The sequence below is a fragment of the Pan troglodytes genome, chromosome 8 (genome assembly GCF_028858775.2).
Source record: "Pan troglodytes isolate AG18354 chromosome 8, NHGRI_mPanTro3-v2.0_pri, whole genome shotgun sequence".
Taxonomy (NCBI): domain Eukaryota; kingdom Metazoa; phylum Chordata; class Mammalia; order Primates; family Hominidae; genus Pan; species Pan troglodytes.
The window spans coordinates 107383614-107403594 of NC_072406.2; the positions used below are offsets into that span (position 1 = coordinate 107383614).

The 19981-nt window shown below is 46.1% G+C and overlaps 1 protein-coding gene across 3 annotated transcripts in view; it reads right to left on the minus strand.

The window, feature by feature from the left end:
- The window catches only part of PDLIM1 (PDZ and LIM domain 1), a 57706-nt gene extending 39502 nt beyond the window's left edge, over positions 1–18204 (minus strand). Inside the window, exon 1 of one of the 3 annotated variants that reach the window (XM_063782029.1) lies at positions 17607–18204. In XM_063782029.1, the coding sequence (XP_063638099.1) occupies positions 17607–17618 (12 nt within the window). In that variant the 5' untranslated portion in view covers positions 17619–18204. Of the gene's footprint in view, positions 1–11369; positions 11593–13679; positions 14096–17606 lie in introns of those variants that run through there. The other 2 variants (XM_016918901.4, XM_063782030.1) reach the window with 2 other exon arrangements.
- Between the last annotated feature and the right edge of the window lie 1777 nt (positions 18205–19981).

Genomic DNA, 19981 nt, shown 5'->3' on the forward strand with positions numbered 1-19981 from the left:
CTTGTACCCAGGAGGTAGAGGCTGCAGTGAGCTGAGACTGTGCCACTGAACTCCAGCCTGGGTGATACAGTGAGACTTGTCTCAGAACAAGAAAAAAAAAAATTATATACTCACTCCCATTAGTTCAATGAACATGCCATTGCCAGCCTTTTTCCCCAGAGACCATACAACTAGATCACACAACTCTTGCTGCATAAGAATAAATGGGGACAGGCACAGTAGCTCATGCCTGTAATCCCAGCACTTCGAGAGGCCAAGCACTTTTGGGAGGTCAGATGGCAGGCAGATCACATGAGCTGAGGAGTTCAAGACCAGCCTGGCCAACATGGTGAAACCCTATCTCTACTAAAAATACAAAAATTAGCCAGCTGTGGTGATGCACACTGCCTGTAATCCCAATTACTCAGGGGGCTGAGACAGGAGAATTGCTTGAACCCAGGAGGTGGAGGTTGCAGTGAGCCGAGATCACACCACTGCACTCCAGCCTGGGCAACAGAGTAAGAATGTCTAAAAATAAAATAAAATAAAATAAAACAGTAAACGGGTTTAGGCACAACAATCTCCACTAATGAACAATCTATCATTTTCTGCTCAATTCATTCTTGTGTCCCTCACTCTTTGTCGCCACCAGCACCCCAGGCAGACACTGCTTGCTTAGAGGCCAACATGTTCTCCACTCCAAGTTCATAATGCATCTTTAAGACCTGTCCACTGCTGCCAGTCCTGAGCACATAAGAAGGTGTTTGAAGTTTAACTGCACTTCTAACTGGTGTAAATAAAATAGGATGATGATGTAGCTCTCCCACTTTCTTCAACTTACATTTAAATAACTACATACCTAAATGACACTACCATCATACAGAACTGGATGCATACCCATGACAAATAAAAAGATAACCCTCCTCCTCAGTGATAATGGCATGTTTCTGCTTCATCCCTCCCCTGTTCCTTCCTTCTCTCTCTGTTCATTCACTTATCAGACATCCTTATGTACATTCTGAAAGACAGTGTAACTTGTTCATTAAGATGTGGTTTCTGGAGTCAGATGGCCAGGGTTCAAGTCCTGCCTGGCTTGTGAGCTAAGTGTCCTTGGGCAGGGTATTTCACCTCTGTGTAAACAAGGATGCACCAAGGATGAAAAGAACAGCTTTGACATCAGAAGGCTGTTGCGAGGATTACATTAGGCAATTCAGGCAGAGCCCCCACTGTCAGGGCTCCAGAAATGTGAGCTATTGTTTGTAGATTCCAGGAACCACACAAGGCACTGGAACTCAGCTGTGAAAAGGGTGGTGCCTGCCATCAAGAAGCTCACAGTCTCCTGGGGGGAGACAAGCATGTACAACAGATGATGAGTGTTGTGCTAGAACCAACAAGGTAGTAGGGGCCTAAAGGTGGAATCATGGAACACTCCCTGGAGGAGGTGCTGCTTAAAACTGTGCAAAGCCACAAAAGGAAAAAAGCAAAAGGAAAGAGCATGCCAAGTCTCAAAAAAAAAAAGAAAAGAAAAGAAAGAAATTTAGCAAGCGAAGGGAGAGGAAGAGGATGAGGCTGTAGATGTAAACACAGACTAGGAGACCAACAAAGAAATTGAAACATAGCGTCTGACATTGACTGCCCAGTCAACTGCCAAGAAACAACCACTGAGCCTTAGCTCTGCTGAGATTAAGGTGACTGCATTTGACAGATACTCTAACCGACACTCAAAGAAGCAAACCCATTCAAGGGGTCACCCGTTTTGGGCCTCTAGGTCAGCCATTCTGTGGCTGGCTTTCCCTAGCAGGTCTTTCAGAAGGCAGTCCTACTTAAAAATCACATGTTCTACTGACAGCTAGAGGGGGTTCCTTTAACTCTCTGGCTCAAGATTGAAAGCTAGAGGCCTGTGAAATGGACCCAGCCAACAGTCTTGTTTTTTTTCTTACATTTAAATTACATGCCAATATTTATATATCAACGAAATCACTCAAACCCCTAGATTCGCAGCTTCTTTAGAAAAATCAGAAAATCTGGCAATTCTGGGCCTAGATTCCCATATGGCAACAATCAGCACCAAATGAGGAGCCTCTGATCCTCTATATGAGACACATGCTCTCCATTTAGCCACAGGCTCTACCATGCTCTACTGCCCCAGCCACAGAAACCCAGTACCTGTTACCATTTATGATCATTCTTGCAGCTATTAATTTTCTGACTATCTCACCTACTCAAAACTCATTTATTATGGTATATAAGTTTCTAGCCATTTTTTCCCATTCTAATATACACATATAATTATACTTTATACCACAATATAACTACCTTCTTGACTCTTCTAATACAGTATGGGGAAAAAATAATTGAGCAGAGCTTACTGGGTGAGGCAATTCAAACCCCAACTCTAACGCTTTTCCTCTCTACTGCCTTAAAGGGTGCCAGTTTTTAGGGGAAATCATTTTGGAGGTCTGGTACACATCATTTGTTGATTCAACCAACACGCTGAGCTCTGCATGCTACACACTGGGCTGAGTCAGAGTTTACTGTGATTACTCAGGGGAGCAAAACGTTGTCCCTGTGCTAGAAATGGTTTGGACTAGGGATTATAATTTGCCTTCTGTAAAATTACTAAAGCAGAAATGAATGCAGCAAGAAAATGTGATTCTCAAACAAGCCAAGCAACATTCTTATTTAATTCTCATAGGCAAAGAAACAGTTTTGGTGGGCAAAGAAAGAAAAGATAGCAGAGATCCCATTGGGGACCCACTGGGATTCAGCGATGAGGAAAAATATTATTTACCAGGCAACTTCCTGCTGCAAACAGGCCATATGCTTCAATTCTAGGCAACATAAACCCAATGCCAAGTTCTTAAAAGTTGCATTTTTTAAAATGTTCTTTTACATATATAACATACAGAATTTAACAAAAATGAGTAAGTATGAGCATATTAGTCCTTTTTAGTAAATTTTCTTTTTAAAAAAACAAATTTTAGGCCAGGCATGGTGGCTCACACCTGTAATCCCAGCTCTCTGGGAGGCCAGGGCGGGTGGATCACTAGAGGTCAGGAGTTCAAGACCAGCCTGGCCAACATGGCAAAACCCCGTCTCTACTAAAAATACAAAAAATTAGCCAGGTGGTGGCAGGTGCCTGTAATCCCAGCTACTCAGGAGGCTGAGGCAGGAGAATCACTTGAACCGGGGAGGCAGAGGTTGCAATGAGCCAAGATCACCCCACTGCACTCCAGCCTGGGCAACAGAGCAAGATTCCATCTCCAAGAAAATAAAAAAAATTTAAAAACTCTTGTGTTGCCTCCTAGCCCCTTGATACAAATGAGTTTGTGACCACTGGCTCAGTTTAAAAGTTATGGAAAGCATGATTATATGTAGAAATACTTTATGACTAGGTTTACCAAATGCCCTGATTTGCCCAAAACAGCTTAACTATCAAGACCACCCCATTTCATTCTCAGAAGTACTCCAGCCTGGATAATAAACAGTACTGTTGCCTTTTTGACAGAGGTGGGGGTTTTAACCAAATATTTGTCAAATGGTTTAAATGGTTCTCAGGCAGAGGTTTTTGCTTTGTTTTATTTTTTTCTTTTTCTTGAGGGAAAAACCGTGTCTATTCAGAAGGTTTATTTGTGGACAGGACTACAGGTCAATTTCCTGACTCTTTATGGAACATTGTTAACCTTGCCCCTTGGAGTTGGCTCTAAACCTCAGGCCAGAAATCAACCCCACTCACCAATACTCAGCCAACTGTGATATTTGCAAGGATGAGGCAATGGTTTTCAAACAGGTTGGTCATCAGATCCCATGGGGGCAGGGATTCAAAATATAGATAGAGCTCCACAACCCATCTCAGATCCACCAAAGACAGCCTATACAGTGAAACCCAAGAACCCATACCTTTTTAAAGCTTCCCAGAAAATGTTAATGCTCATCAGGTTTGGAAACACCAAGAGAGATGATGACTATGACTATCTTTTCCCCTTAAACTCTCTCCCTGAATGAAGTTAAAGTCATCAGGTAGACAAAAAGTAATTAGACCCTAAAATCTCAGCTCCTCCAGAAACACCTTCAAGGGCAGAACTTATACTCCTATAAAATACATAGAAAGCCCTTGAAAGGAATATCCATTAGAATAGTATTTCTCTATCTCTTACCAAAACAGACTTAAAAAAAAAAAATAGGCCAGGCAGGGATGGCTCATGCCTATAATCCCAGTACTTTGGGAGGCCACAGCAGGAAGACTGCTTAAGCCCAGGATCTTGAAACTAGTCCGGGCAACATAGTGGGACCCTGTCTGAACAAGAAATTTAAAATTAGCCAGGCATGTAGTCCCAGCTACTCAAGGAGACTGAGGTGGAAGGATCGCTTAAACTGGGAGGAAGTGGAGGCTGCAGTTAGCTATGATAGCACCACTACACTCCAGCTTGGGCAATACAGCAGGATGCCGTCTCAAACAAAAAACAAACAAAAAAATACAGCCCCTGTAATGTTGGTTAACACCCCTGAAAATGCTATGCAAATGAAGCATTGCATAAGTAATTTTGTTGTTTTTTTTAAATAGAGATGGGGTCTCACTGTGTTGGCCAAGGTGGTGTTGAACTCCTGGCCTCAAGCAATCCTCACACCTCGGCCTTCCAAAGTGCTAGTTTCACAGGCATGAGCCACTGCGTCCAACCAGTAGAAGTATAATAACTCCAAACAAGATATCTAAATAACTCGACGTGGGTCCTATTTTCCCTTGGCCAGAAAACTCACAGCTAAATGTAGTGTGCAATTACAGAACCAACTGATTTAAAGTTCCTGGCACTTCTCTCTCTTTCCTCTTCCATGTTCCAATTTTTTGTTAAATCTTATATGTGTTCTTGTGTTTTAAATATTGTAAATGTGTAAGTAAGTGAAAGACAAGCCTAAGACAAGCCTGCAAGTAAGTGAAAGAGACAGCCTAAATAACGATAGTAATAATTATATACAACTGGGATAAAGAAATGTGAGATTCAAGTTCAATCGCAATGCTACATGCCTTTAAGCATAATCTCCGCTGATTTAACAGTTGTGTCAAGGTATTTGGGTACAAATTTAACAGATTCTAAACTGGGGATAAAGCAGGACCCAGCTCTGTAGGATGCCATTTAGATGTGGAATTTGAACTCTCTTTAGTCAGAATCTTCTGACTCAGTATGTTTGTGAGCCGAGGCTGTGGCACAGACTTCACAGCCACATTATGGCTGCAGAAGCTGTATGCATTTACACAGGGTGACCTGAAAACATAACACTGTTTTAAAATGTTCTTGGTTAGTCTATAACCATTTTCTCAGGGAAATGAGGCAATAAAATAGGGTAGATGCTTGTAGATAAATTGCACCTTAATCCAGCTTCACACTATGCATGGTGCAAAAAGAAGTTATTAGTGCTAAGGGGTGACAGTTCAAAGAGACGTGCTGCTCTCTCAGTCTGAAAGACCGACCACCATTTCTCAGACAGGAATATAACAAAACAGGTAGCCGAATAGAATACCCTGACTAAATTCTTAAGAAGTCATCGAGGCCAGGCGTGGTGGCTCATGCCGGTAATCCCAGCACTTTGGGAGGCCGAGATGGGTGGATCACTTGAAGTCAGGAGTTCAAGGCCAGCCTGTTCACCAACATGGTGAAACCCCATCTCTACTAAAAATACAAAAATTAGCCAGGTGTGATGGCGCACGCTTGTAATCCCAGCTACTTGGGAGGCTGAGGTGGGAGGATCACTTGAACCCAGGAGATGGAGGTTGCAATGAGCCGAGATCATGCCACTGCACTCCAGCCCAGGCGACAGAGCGAGACTCCGTCAAGAAGTCGTCGAGTTCCTCAAAAGTTTCCAAACAAGCTCCTATGAACCCTACGTGCTTTTAAATAGCTCCAACAGCTACCACCCATAACCCAAAGCCTAAACACTCACTAAACCTTGAGGGAATTACTCTCTCTGACTCAGTTATCTTCATTTATCAAATGAAATTTATAATGCATCAACCTCATCAGGTTGCTGGAAGGCTTAAATGAGACTGCATTTGTAAAGAGTTCAGAACAATGCCTGGCACGTAATAAACACTCAATATATAGTAGCTACCATTAATATTTTTAATATTTAATAGTTTAATAGTACCACTGGGCTCTCTCTATATATCATCTTAATCCTCACCACAACCTTTGAAGACAAGCGCTATTATTCCCACATGGCAAATGAGGACACTGAATTTTCAGGGGTTAACCTGTCCAAGAACATACAAGCTAGTAAATGGACAAGATAAGGTTTGAACTAGATCTAGCAGATATCAAAAATGTATTTTTCCCTTGACATTAAGATGTCTTTAATTCTTGATTTGTTACAGTAAAAATAAGGCAGAAAGCACAAAGCAATGAAGTCCCAATAGTTCACTGAGATATAGTAATTTGGTTTTAGAAATGCTACGTGCACGGAAAAAGTCTGGAAAGGTTTGCAGCCAGCTGTGCACTGTGTTTACCTCTGTAAAGTAAGACTGGGGAAGCCTTTTACCTTATGCTTTCTGTAGGTTTATATTGTCCGATCTTTTAAACAATTACGCGGGCTTCTACGTAACCTTTACTGAAGGATGACATGTACACAGCACAAATGGTAACGATACAGCTGATTGAATTCTCACATACAGAGCACACCCAAGGAAACAGCATGGGATAAAGAAGAGGACATTACCTGAACTGCTAAACCTCCCTGTGCCCGCCTTCCGTCACTGACCTTCTGGCAAAGGTCTGCCATGATCCTGACTGCTAACACTGTAGATTAATTCTGTCTAATTTTATGTAACCGGAATCACACAGTATTTACTCTTTACTCTTAGGTATGGCCTTTTTCTCTCAGTGTGTGTGTGTGTGTGTCTCCTCCATGTCACTGTGCATAGTTGTAATTTCTTCATTCTTGTTGCTGTGATGTTTTATACCATATAATTACACCCACTACTTATCTATTCTATTGCTGTTAGACATGTGAATCGTTTCAAATTTGGGGCTATTATGAATAGTGTTGCTTGGAAAATTCTCAAACTTGTCCTTTAGCACTCATGTGGACCCAGTTTCTATTGACTATTTAACTAGGAGAACTGTTGGGTTATATGGTATGGGTATGCTCAGCTTCAGAAGCATAAGTATTTTTTATATTTTTTTAAAGAAATGGGTGCAAACTATTTGCTGCATCAACCATATTTCATCTATCTGTATGCATTTTTTTTTTTTTTTTAGATGGAGTTTCGCTCTTGTTGCTCAGGCTGGAGTACAGCGGTGTGATTTCAACTCACTGCAACCTCCGCCTCCCAAGTTAGAGCAATTCTCCTGCCTCAGCCTCTTGAGTAGCTGGGATTACAGGTGCCTGCCACTACGCCCGGCTAATTTTTGAATTTTTAGTAGAGACAGGGTTTCACCATGTTGGCCAGGCTGGCCTCAAACTCCTGACCTCAGGTGATTCACCCACCTTGGCCTCCCAAAGTGCTGGGATTACAGACATAAGCCACCAAGCCCAGCCTCTGTATGCATTTTCAATATCTTTATCTAAACTAGGTCCTATCTATGTTCTTATTGTCTTACTTGATATGAATGGTCGTGTCTATAAAAATTAGTCCCTGAGTGTTCAGTAAGGAATCTGGCCTCCTACAAGACCGCTGTGTTCCTCAGAAAATCATTTTTAGTATTTATGGCATTTACCAAGGAGACAGTGTATTACATATGGGAAAGTGCACCACAGAACTCAGCCACAGATGAGCAGCCCAATTTGCCCAGGATGTGGCTAACAAGAGTATCAATAATCACACAGGGTGCTAACAGCCATACAGGAATTACCTTTTTTGTCTTAGGTTTCATGGGTATATTCGGTTTTGGACTTAGCTTGGCTACCGCAAGGTGGAACTGTTCACTGCCTGGTCATCTTCATCTACCACAAGAACCATTCCCAAATGCCCTCCTATCCCCCACAAGCAGGTCTTTCTCTAGCCAGTCCTTCCACTCCTCTGCTCTTGTTCTTCACTGTCCAAGTGGGCATGGAACCTCATAACTGGACTGTAAATTCTCCCAGGTGGGGCCATGACTTTCAGTTTTTCAGGAGGGACAGGGAAGGGAGGTGCTGCTTTCTGAGGTGCTCTGAGCTGAGGCCACAAGGCAACTGGAGAGCCACCCCAACCAACCTCAGGAGAATGAGAGGCTCCAGGGTGTGGAGCCCAGGAGTGTCTTATCCCTCATGTTGAAGCCTGCACCACCCTTAGCACTTTTCAGAGCTGTGTGCTGGGTTAACACCATTAGCAATGAAATATTGACAGTTATGGCTTATTAGGAGGCAGAATATAGTGGTTAAAGCTGGCCTGGAAGTGAGTCTGCCTGGCTTCACTTCCCAGCTCTGCAATTGTCTGACTTTGTGTTCTGTGTCCCTCTGTCATGGGTTGTGGGGAATACAGAAGAAGATAATGTAAGTGCACGCTTAGCACAGAGCAGGCACTCAAAAAATGTTAGCTGCTATTAATATATTACTATGGCATAGAGATTAAGACTACAGGCTTGGAAGCCGGACTCCCCAGCCAAACTCCAGCTCTACCACGCACTGCTATACGATGCAGGCAGTGTACTTAAGGTCTCCATGCCTCAGTTCCCTCATCTGTAAAATGGGGATCTTAATCCTACCTCACAAAATACGTGTGAAGATCACTGAATATATTATGGTCTTAGAATGGTGCCTGGCATATTAAAAGTCCTATATATGTTTTAACTATGGTTATTACTGCAAGCAGATCAAATAAATATTTCTCACACAAATCTTTCAAATGTAAATGGATGCTGCTGTGATTAACAGAAGACAAATACATCTGAAACATTCCTGAATTCACAGTGTTTTCTAAATCAACTTATGCTTGAAGGTACAACTAATGCCATGAGAGACTAGGACACTCTAACAATAAAAAAGTGGGCTCTTGGCTCATGCCTGTAATCCCAGCACTTTGGGAGGCTAAGGTGGGCAGGTCACTTGAGGCCAGGAGTTTGAGACAAGCCTGGCCAACATGGCGAAACCCCATCTCTACTAAAAATACAAAAATTAGCCACATGTGGTGGCTCATGCCTGTGATCCCAGCTACTCAGGAGGCTGAGGCACAAGAATCGCTTGAACCCAGGGGGTGGAGGTTGCAGTGAGCCGAGATCATGCCACTGAACTCTAGCCTGGGCAACAGAGCGACACCCTGTCTCAAAAAAAAAAAAAGTAGCTCTCATATTCAAAGGGTATGAAAACCTCTGGGTTTGCTTGCTTATTATTTTATTTTATCTTTACAGGGAATATTATTTTATTTTATCTTTACAGGGAACTGAACCCAGGAGAAGACATATGATTTTCCCAGGATCACCCACCAAGGTGCTCCGGACTAGAGCTCAGCTTGAGTCCCTGCCCTGGACATTGTACCAGGCCCTCAATTAAAGTCCTGGAAGCTTCCCCCAGGCTTTCCTCTGAGACCTACTGGAAGCGAAATAATCCTTTAAAAGTTAGTTTTCTGACACAACCACTTTTGCTCCAGTCTCTACCCTATCCTTTACAAGGAAGTTGAGTAGTAAGTCAGCCAGTGAGAAATTATGTAAATTCAACCAAATTACCTAACCTGTGAGCACCTGAGCTTTTCTGTTTGCAAAAGGCAAAGAATGCTAGCTTTCCTCTCCTCTGTGGAGCAAGAGTTAAGGCATGGCCTAAGAATGTGCCAGTCCTATCCTGATCCCAGTACACAGCAATTCCTTGGTGCTTTTCCCAGTCCTGGTCAGCCTAGGAGAATATGACCCAGATGCTTCGATGACACTCTCCTCTCAGTCATCTACCTGGCTGCAATACCCTAAAGCCATTGTTCTTCCCTCTTGCCTCCTCAAACAAACCAGCAAGGTTGGCATCAGGAGTTTAGGGAGGGGAGACTATCTGGTCAGAGGGTGATAATGTAGTATGGGCTCAGGCATTCACTTACATGTCATTCTCTTTGGTTTGTCCTCTTCCCCCTCTCTCCTTAAGTCAGCTGTGAGCAGCTGAAGTCGCTAATATTTCCCAGGTATCAATTTCACAGACCAAGGGCATGCAGCACAATGGCCATTAAAACATAATGACCCTTTTTGGACATTTCCTGCTTTTCATAATCTGACAGACAAACCCTTCTCTTTCAATCTTTACGACATGATGTAAAATCTATCTGAATCCGGAAATACCACTCTTAAAAATCAGAAATGACCCTCTGGCCACAGTAACCATTATTAAGCATCCCTTGGGATACTTGAGAAAAAGCATAAGCATCTGCCACAAAACCGCTCAGCTCTTAGCAAAGGGTTCCCCAGGACTCCAGAGACAAATGAGCAACTCCTCCAACTAAGGGCATCCCTTGATCTTGGCCTCACCCTTTCCTGTCTTTTATCAGTTGCTGGGAGAGAAAAACAGTCAACATAAACTGAGTTGCAATGTTGGCCTGGGTATTTCTCTGAAGGCTTCCCTTGAAAGTAACTAGAGGGAATGAGAAATTAACATGGAAAATTTTTTTAATTAAAAAAATACCTCAAGGAAATGGGCAAGTGTTGATTTGAAGCAGGAACTGACAGAAAAAAATATCAGAGAACAGTGGCAAATGTGTGGCTGGATCATCAGGGAACACAAGGCAAGAGCACTAAACGAGAATGTGGGTAAAAGAAGCTAGCCTATGTCCACTTAAAGTTGGAAACCTGGGTTGAAATTTTAAGTTGATAACGATACTAGATGAAAACATTAAGGAGCTAAAGAGGCTGTTCACACACACACACACGTGTTCTGTATGAGTCTGTTCAGAAACAGGCAAAATTAAGCTATGGTATTTGGGATACCTAATTTAGGTGGTAAAACTATGAAGAAAAGCAAGGAAGGGATTACCATAGGTCAGGATAGCGTTACATTTAGGGAACTTTTGGGTGCTGCAATATTCTATTTCTTGACTTGGGTAGTGATTATACAGATGCTTGCTTTACAATCATTTGCTGTGCATTTGTATTTTATGATTTTTTATTCCACAATAAAAAATAAGTTAAAAAATAAAAAAAATTGCAAGTACATAAGATTAGCATTATATTAAGAAGCTTTAGCAGTTTAGCAAAAGACTGGAGCCAATACCACAATAATTCATGCAAGAGAAAGCAAACATGGTTATTTAAATAAAAGGCACTCCTCTCCCAGCCTAATTTTATGGTTTGCTTTGGTGTGGAGACTCAAAGTCTATCATATACAAAACTATACCAGCAAATTGCCCAGGATGATAAATAATGTAGCATACCTACCAATCAGAAAGTGTGTACAGCTCTTTGTCAGTGCTCACATTTCCTCACTATCACTATTTACGGAGCACTCTCACATACCTTAACTCACAGCCAAGGGCTGGTGCTATCCCCACTGCAGAGGTTTTTTTTTTTTTTAAGTAGCCTCAGACAATGGAAGATTCACCCCAGGTACAGCTCAAGCAAGAAGACACTGGACCAGCACCAGATCTCAGATGGCCACACCAGGGTCCTTTTATGACAATGACTTTCCCATTCCCATGAGGTGAACAGGCTCACAATTTTTCCATGTATTAATAAGGAGCTGAAGAGAAACAAATAAATTATTGTCAGCATGAAAATGTTACCTCTTCTGAGTCACTTCCACTTTTCAATTAAAGCACCTGCCAAGGGCATTATAAAGATTAGCTTCCCTCACTAGACCATGAACACCTTGAGAATGGAGCTGTGCCCTCTCATTTCTGAGGCGTTTGCACAGTTTCTGGAATATGATACGTGCTCATTAAACACGTGCACACGCCATAAATAAATAATATAAATAATAAATGAGTGAATACATGAAGGTAAAAACCAATGAATTCACAGTGTGGTGTTTTCCACCCCATTCCATCATTCACTCATGCATTAAGACTTTTAAAAGCAGCTAAAGTGAAAGGCAGTAACTGCCCTTTTAACAGATTGCCAATACATCCTCCACTACTTAAAAAAGGGTTTCATGTCATATATAAATCTCAGAAGTGGAGAGGGCTGACAGGTTAATTATAGACACAAAGAACAGGGACAAATGGACTATGAGGTAAGCGAGTTGAAATGTGCAGACACAATGTCCTCCCTGGACAAGCATTTATTAATAAGCCTGCAAGGATTTACCCAGCCCGGCCAGGTACAGGTCTGCTACCAAGCTCGGGGACGATTCTGGGGAAGGCACAGTTCCTGCGCTTGAGGAATTAGGCTGGTGGCTGGAAAGGCAGTGTGTACCTTTGAGAATAATCAGAGGTCTCTGTGGGACGAGGCAAACAGGTGGAAGATAAGGCCCAAAAACTGGCCCGCCTACTCTTTTAGGGGGGTGAGATAGAGAAGACCTCCTCACTGGGCCAGGCCAACCGGGAAAGAAGCATGGGTAGGACTGTGGCTGGCAGACAAGTCAAGAGGAGGCCACCAATTCTTCTCCTGCCCCTCCCACCAAACTCCTTCAGCTGCTGGACGCAGGAGCTTGAGTCAAAAGGATCCATAAGGATATTTCCCTTTCTTCTCCACCCTTCCCCCAACCCCAAGTGAAAAAGAAGGATGTTTAGAAAGTCTGGGAGACAAGCTGAAGGGCAGCTTCAGCAGGCAGATGAGCCCAAGAATGGAATGTGCCGCCTACAGGCAAGGAGTGGCCATGGGTGGGGAGAAAGGGGACTTCTTTTTCTCCCTTTCCTCATTCGAGGTACTTACTGAGTCTCTTCTTGGTGCCCAAGCACTGAACGTGACATCTCTTAGTGGGACATCAACCTGTGTTTGGCCAGATTAAATGGCCAAAGCCCAGACCTCTGAACACTGAGTCTGGGTCTCCCTGGGGGTTTCACTTTATTAGGGGGGCAATGGTTCTGGTGGCCCCTGATTCAACGTGAGTCCTTCTAAAGATCCGAAGCCCCTCTAAGATTTCAAGCACCTCAACCCCACCCCAGGTGGACACCCCATCGCAGTATCTACTCATGCCCTGAGAAAAAAGGGCTGGTGCGGGGAGGGGAAAGAGATAATCTGGGAATGCTAGGAAGAATGACGGCGGGGCCACGTTCTGCAGAGGGGAGAAGAATGACCAAGAGGGTTTACTTGAGTTTGTTGTGTTTATTTCCCGAATCCAGCACATTCTCCAAAAGGCATTCGAGGGGGGAGCCTCGGCCGTGGGTCAAGTCCAAAGAGCGTGTTTCGGTTGTTTTTTTAGGTTAATCCCACTTGCCCCCCACCCCAGTAAACTTCCCACCCACCCCACCTCACTTTCCAGGTCTTTCCTGTTGCGTTCGGCTGCACTGCGATCTGGGAAGAAGGGAGAAGTGCCATCTCCCAGCGCGCGGGATCTGCGGGGACCCTCGTCCCCTCGCTGGTTGACAAAGAACTAACACCCGCCCCGCCGCGCTTCCGGGGCCAAAGAACGAAAACTGCCTTCTTTTTTTCTGGCGGACACGGAGCGCGCCCGCGGCGGGCCGGCCAGCCCGGGAGCGCAGCCTCCGCGAAGGGGCGGCGGGGAGCGGCGGGGCCCGGGCGCGCGGAGAGCGCTCAACTAACAGCGCACCTGGACGCGCCCGGCTGCGGTTCCGACTCCGTCCCCGACCGCGCCCGCGGGGCCCCAGTCTCCGCGTATCACCTCCCATAGCGCCCCGCTTCCACGCACGTCCCAGCTGCTCTTACCCGGGAAATGGCGAGAGGCTGCTCGAAGTCCTTGCCGCCCACGAGGCGGAAGCCCCACGGCCCCGGGCCCTGGAGGACTATCTGCTGGGTGGTCATGGCGCGGCTGTGGCGGGCGACGACCCGCGGGGACAGACGGGCAGGACGCGCGGAACAGCTTGCAGGGCACCCCCGGCGGCTGTCGGAGAAAGAGCGGCGCGGCGCGGCGCGGGCCCGGGGAGCCTGGGGCTGGCGGGGGCAGGGCAACCGCGATGGCCAGGGCGGGGGCGGCTCCGCCCAGGCTGCGTCGCCGCCCGCCGCCCCGCCCGTCCTCCCGCCCGCAGCCGCTCCCCGCCCTGCGCGCCGGCCTGGGGGCCCCGGCCCGGAGTCCCGCCGAGAGAGCGCGAGTCAGATGCGGGGCCGGGTCTCTCAGCAGCTCTGCCCGGGACCCCACACCGCCTCCCTCCCTCCTGTACGCACGGCCGCACCGCGGCTCTCGGGCCCGGGGCGGGTGCTAGGTGAGAGGGAAGCAGGTCCCGACAGCGAGACAAACTCGCGCCTCGTGCTTTGTAAAACGAGAAATTTGAAGTGCTGTGCCAAGTCAGCCCTCTGAGGTCGGCTCCGACTTCCCATTTGCTTTTTGTAATCGGTAATGATGTTTAAAAGGTGCTTTCGAACGATCTCATTTGATGCTGAGGCAACCGGGACGTTTAGTCCCATTTTACAGATGAAGTAACTGAGTCTGCTCAGTAGGTGAGAAGACTTGCCCGAGGCTACACCACTCGTCAGCATCTGGACCACTGCCCGGGCCCAGTGCTACAGAACCCCATCCTGGAACTTTTATAATGCTAATGAGACCATCACTCAGGTTATAACTGAACTTCAAGGCCTTCCTAGAAATCTTTCCTCCAGGCTGGAGTTCATGGTAGGTTCTGACCTCAACAGTTCAAACCTCAAGTTTGGGGCGGGCCAAGGGCCAAGTCAATGCAAAAAAAGAGCTGAGTCCGGAGACCTGGATTCCCAGCCTCCCACCAGCTTCCTAGCCAGGCTCCCCCTGACGCCCTCCCGGTGGAGTGCATTCTCCACACCGGACCAGACCATTTCTCATGCTGTCCATGGCGTCCCCACCTCACCACCAGTGAAAACCCAGATCCTTACAATGCCTACAAGGCCACCCCTAGAATGGCCCCAACTCCCTCTCTGACCCCAACTCCTCCTGCCCTTTCCTCACCTGCCCCCCAGTCTGCCAGGCTGTGCTCCTTGCTCCTAACTCAGGGCCTTGCCTCAGGGCCCTGTCTGCAATGCTGTTCTCCCAGACATCCCCACCACTCTCTGTCATTTTCTAGGGGCCGGACACGTGGCTCACGCCTGGAATCCCGGCACTTTGGGAGGCTGAGTCAGGAGGATCAGTTGAGCCCAGGAATTCTAGACCAGCCCCAGCAACACGGCAAGACCCTGTCTCTACAAAAAAATTTAAAAAAATAAAAATTAACCGGGATTGGTGGGGCACGCCTGTCCCAGCTTCTAGGGAGACTGAGGTGGGAGGATGGCTTGAGCCGGAGAGGTCAAGGCTGCAGTGAGCTGTGGTCGTGCAACTGTACTCCAGCCTGGGTGACAGAGTGAGACCCTATCTCAAAAAACTAAAAAATAAAAAAAATGCAAATGTCATTTTCTGAGGTCATCTCTGAGCATCATTTAAGATATCCTCTCTAGAATGCTCTATTACCTTCCCCTGCCTTATTTTTTTCCTTTGTATGTATCACCATCTGGCATTCTCTATATTTTGTATACTTATTTGTTCCACCCCCACTCTTAAGCATTAATTCCATAAGGACAGGGGTTTTTTATCTGTTTAGATCACTGCTGTGCCCCAGTGCCTAGAATAGTGCCTGGCACATAGTACTTAATGTATATAACACATTGGCCATCCTCAGGACCACTTACCCTCTCTGGGCCCAGTTTCTTCGCAGTTTTCTTGGCACCCATTCATCCTGGTACCCAGGCCCCAGCACAGTGCTTGGCATAGAGCCCATGCTCAATGAGTTTGTTCCCTGCACAGCTCTGTCTCCCTGTGATCCTGGCCTACCTACTGAGGAGCCCTGTGCACAGATTTACACATAAAAAGATTATCTTGCTTGTCCAATTGTGTGACAGCACAAATGCCTATGTTTGGGAATAGTTTGTTTGCTTTTAGAAATCCAAGTGGAGGGCCGGGCACGGTGGCTCACACCTGTAATCCCAACACTTTGGGAGGCCAAGGTGGGCAGATCACCTGAGGTCTGGAGTTCGAGACCAGCCTGACCAACATAGAGAAACCCATCTCTACTGAAAATACCAAAAATTAGCCGGGCGTGGTGGCGCATGCCTGTAATCCCAGCTGCTCAGGAGTCTGAGGCAGGAGAATCACTTGAACCCGGGAGGTGGAGGTTGTGGTGAGCCGAGATCACACCATTGCACCCCAGCCTGGGCAACAAGAGCGAAACTCGGTCTTAAAAAAAAAAAAAAAAAAAGGAAATGAAAGTGGAGTCATATGATTATACATCCCTCTCAACCTCTTGCAACCTGATATTCTTTCCTGAACCTGAGAAAAAGAATGGTGTTATAGCCAGTAACCAGCCACCTGCTTTATGAACACCAAAAATACATTCTCTTTGTTTAAGATTCTGTTGATTAGAAAGCATGACTGTGTTTCAAGTCCCTGCAGAATTTGCAGGAATCACCGAATTCTGAATCTGTCCCTAGATGTGTAACCATCTTGAATATTTTCTGTCCTAGAAGGAGAAAAGGGTTGAAAAGTCACAGCTTCTGTGCTTCTGAGGGCAGAGACTGCCTTTCATTCATTCCAAGTGCCCTGCTAGCATGGACCTCAATCACGGTAGGTGTCAATAAGTGTTTATTCCGTACAATAGTCTATACAGACATAGTGCACTAATGTGTTAGCAAAATGTCTGTGAGACTTGAGTCCTCAGTTGCTTTGTTTTTAAATGTCCTCGGTTGTAGTCTGGCTCTACATAGCAAGAGCTATAAAGCAGTCAGCCCTTTGACCCAGTCATCCACTTTCTGGGCAACCATTCCAAGGACATAATTTTTAAAAAGAAAAATGCTGTATGTATACAGATATTTATAGCTGCATTATTTATAATGACAAAAAACTGGAATCAACCAGTAACAGAAAAGTGGCTAAATATGGTATGGCCGTAAGAGGGAAGAGTATGCAGCATGAAAATAACCATGAAGACTGTGAAGAGACAGGGAAATGTGTTTTCAAAATATGTAAAAAGAGTGCAACAAAATTATTCGTATACCATGTTAAAAAATAAAAGCTTATCTACCTATTGAAATTAAGAGAAAGTAGGAAAACTACTGGCAGACAGAATGAGAATTTTTTTTAATAATTGCCTCTAATGATGATGTAAAATTTTCATAATAAACATCAAAATGGTCCCAGCTCCTTGGATGGAGACTAAATGCTAGTCTTTCTCAGGATAGAGACCTGATCATTTATCCTTTTTTTTTTTTTTTTTTTTTTTTTTTGAGACAGAGTCTCACTCTGTTTCCCAGGCTGGAGTGTAGTGGCACGATCTCCGCTCACCGCAACCTCTGCCTCCCAGGTTCAAGTGATTCTCCTGCCTCAGCCTTCCAAGTAGCTGGGATTACAGGCACCTGCCACCACGCCTGGCTAATTTTTGTCTTTTTAGTAGAGATGGGGTTTCACCATGTTGGCCAGGCTGGTCTCGAACTCCTGACCTCAAGTGATACACCCACCTCGGCCTCCCAAAGTGCTGGAATTACAGCGTGAGCCACCGTGCCCGGCCTCCATTTATCTTTTTTATCTCCTCTTCTCTCCCCCAACCAGCTAGCTCTGAACTGGGCACACAGCATATATACTCAGAAAATACCCAGAAACAGATTGACGGCCCTCACCCCAAAACATAAACAATCTTCTCTTACCTTAAACACCATTACTTATTTATTCATGCTTTCCAGTTCCCTCAGACCCTCGACTCCTGCCCAGTGCTAGTTGAATGGCCTTAAGCAACCTCTCCAAACTTCAGTTTGCCTTATTTTTATTATTATAACACATTCCATGAAAGTTTGTTAACCTAAACAGCCTAAATTCAACATCTGGGTGTTCTAGGGCAAGCGGGGAGAATGAGAAGAGGAAGCAAGGAGGGTGGAAAGTGCAAGGGGTGGGACAGTGCTCTCTCCAGCTCTCAGTCCAGTTTTACAATGTGACCTGGGTGGGAAATGGTTGATGCCCTGGCTCCCCCAGCTTGGCCTCTGCAGAGCTGGCAACTCCCACACCCAGGGTGCAATTACCAGGACCTTTTAGAGCCACTGTGTGGAGACTACTTCCTGGAACAACAGCCCCATTTCCTAAAGACAGTAAGTCTAGGATTGTGCTCAGCTTTACAATAAGTCTCGTTGACTCTGCAGAACAAGTCCTGGACTTGCCCAGGTAACTCAAGAGCCCTCTGTGGGGCTAGGCTTCTAGCTGGGACCAAGCGAAAGCGTGTGACTCCTGACTGGGAGGTCCGCTCTGCTATCTAAGTGAGGCCAGGCTCTGCGCAGCCAAGCAAAGAACCGCCGGAAGCTCTGGTTTCACCGCGGCTGAGCGCAGATCGCGCACCGGTTCTCACGTCTGCAAACGTGCAACTGCCTGCCGCGGGCGCCCTGATCAAACAAGCAACTTGCTTCCCTTTGCTGTGAAAAGAACCGAAACTCAGGCTCAGAGCCTCGCAAAACAAAGACATCTTTACCCGCCCAGTGCTATCCTGTGTCACCCCCCTCCCAGGGTCTGCGCGTCTTTGATGGAGCCCCACGCGCAACTCGTGGCGGCGCCGCTCCAGGCAGCTGGCTGCATGCGAGACCCGGCGGGGAGACGTTCTCCCGGCCGCGCTAGCGACTGGGCAGGGAATTGAGCTCCCAATCCTTTTCTCCTGCTTTCTGCTCCAGCTCGGGAAATCTAGAAGTGTCCACTGGGGATTGGGTGCCTCTCGGATTCCAGTTGCACAAAGCATGCTTCGTGGGCGTCTGGATATAAAGACACCTACCTACCTGGGCACAGAACTGGCTGGCGTTCCCTCAGGGCTGGTGAGGTGTGAGTAGATGAACTGCCAGATCTGAGGCCTGCCGAGTGCCTAGTAGACAAAGAACTGAGGGGCGAGCCCAAGGACCACAGCTATGTCACCCACCTGCCTCCTGGTTCCCATTCCACCTGGACAGATGGCACTGGTGTTCTCAAAAGCAGAGAGAAACTTGGGCGATAATGTCTCAAGCATCCTTGAATATCAAAAGGAGAAGAAGAAATTCCAAAACAGGGTAATAGATAGCGTGGCTCATATTAAATGCTTATATTGAAAAATTAAAACAAAAAGACAATGTATTATATTAGTACTAATGAATTAGGCCAGGCACGGTGGCTTACACCTGTAATCCCAGCACTTTGGGAGGCCGAGGCAGGAGGATCGCTTGAGTTCTAGAGTTCGAGACCAGCCTGCACAACATAGCAAGACCCTGTTCCTACAAAAAATACAAAAGTAGCTGGGTGTGGTGGCACATGACTGTCGTCAGGGCTACTCAGGAGTCGAGGTAGGGGGATTGCTTGAGCCCAGGAAGTTGAGGCTGCAGTGAGCAGTTCCTGTGCCACTGCACTCCAGCTTGGACTATAGAGCGAGACCATATATGTATGTATATACATATAGTTCTATAGCGGAACAAGAGTCCAGTGAAGTGTCATCATGCACTTTTCACAAAGGAGAAGGCTGAGGCACTGAGGCACCATCCAGAACCCCTTCATGAAAGGACCTGTCCCAGGTGCCAGGAGGTGGACACCCTTCAGCATTTAGTTATTTTAGGGACTATCTCTACTACAGAGCAGCTTTTCCCAAAAGCACACCTTCCCTACGCTGCCTGCCCAGGGTCACACATCATCTAGGTAGGGGTGAAAGACTGGCCATTTGGGCCTAACATGGGACAACTCTGATGGGACATTTTGACTCCAGAGCTCCCCATGGAATCAGTGAAGGCTGTCAGGCCGACATGGCGGCTCTTCTTCCTCTGCCCAATCCATCCCCCTCCCTGCTTTCTTCCACAGGTGTTGAGCCTGAGGACCTTCTTTAATTAACATCCTGCATGATAAACTGTCTCTGGGACCAGGGAATTCAGCCTGCAACAGGTCCAGAGAGACTAAGAGACTTCCCTAAAATCACTCAGTAACCAAGGAACAGGGCAAAGGAGGCAGGAAAAGGGCTAGAGAGGCAAGGGAAGAGCTCTTGGATGTGAAGGGCCTTGTAACAGAGCAGAAGGTTATTCAGAGGTTCCTA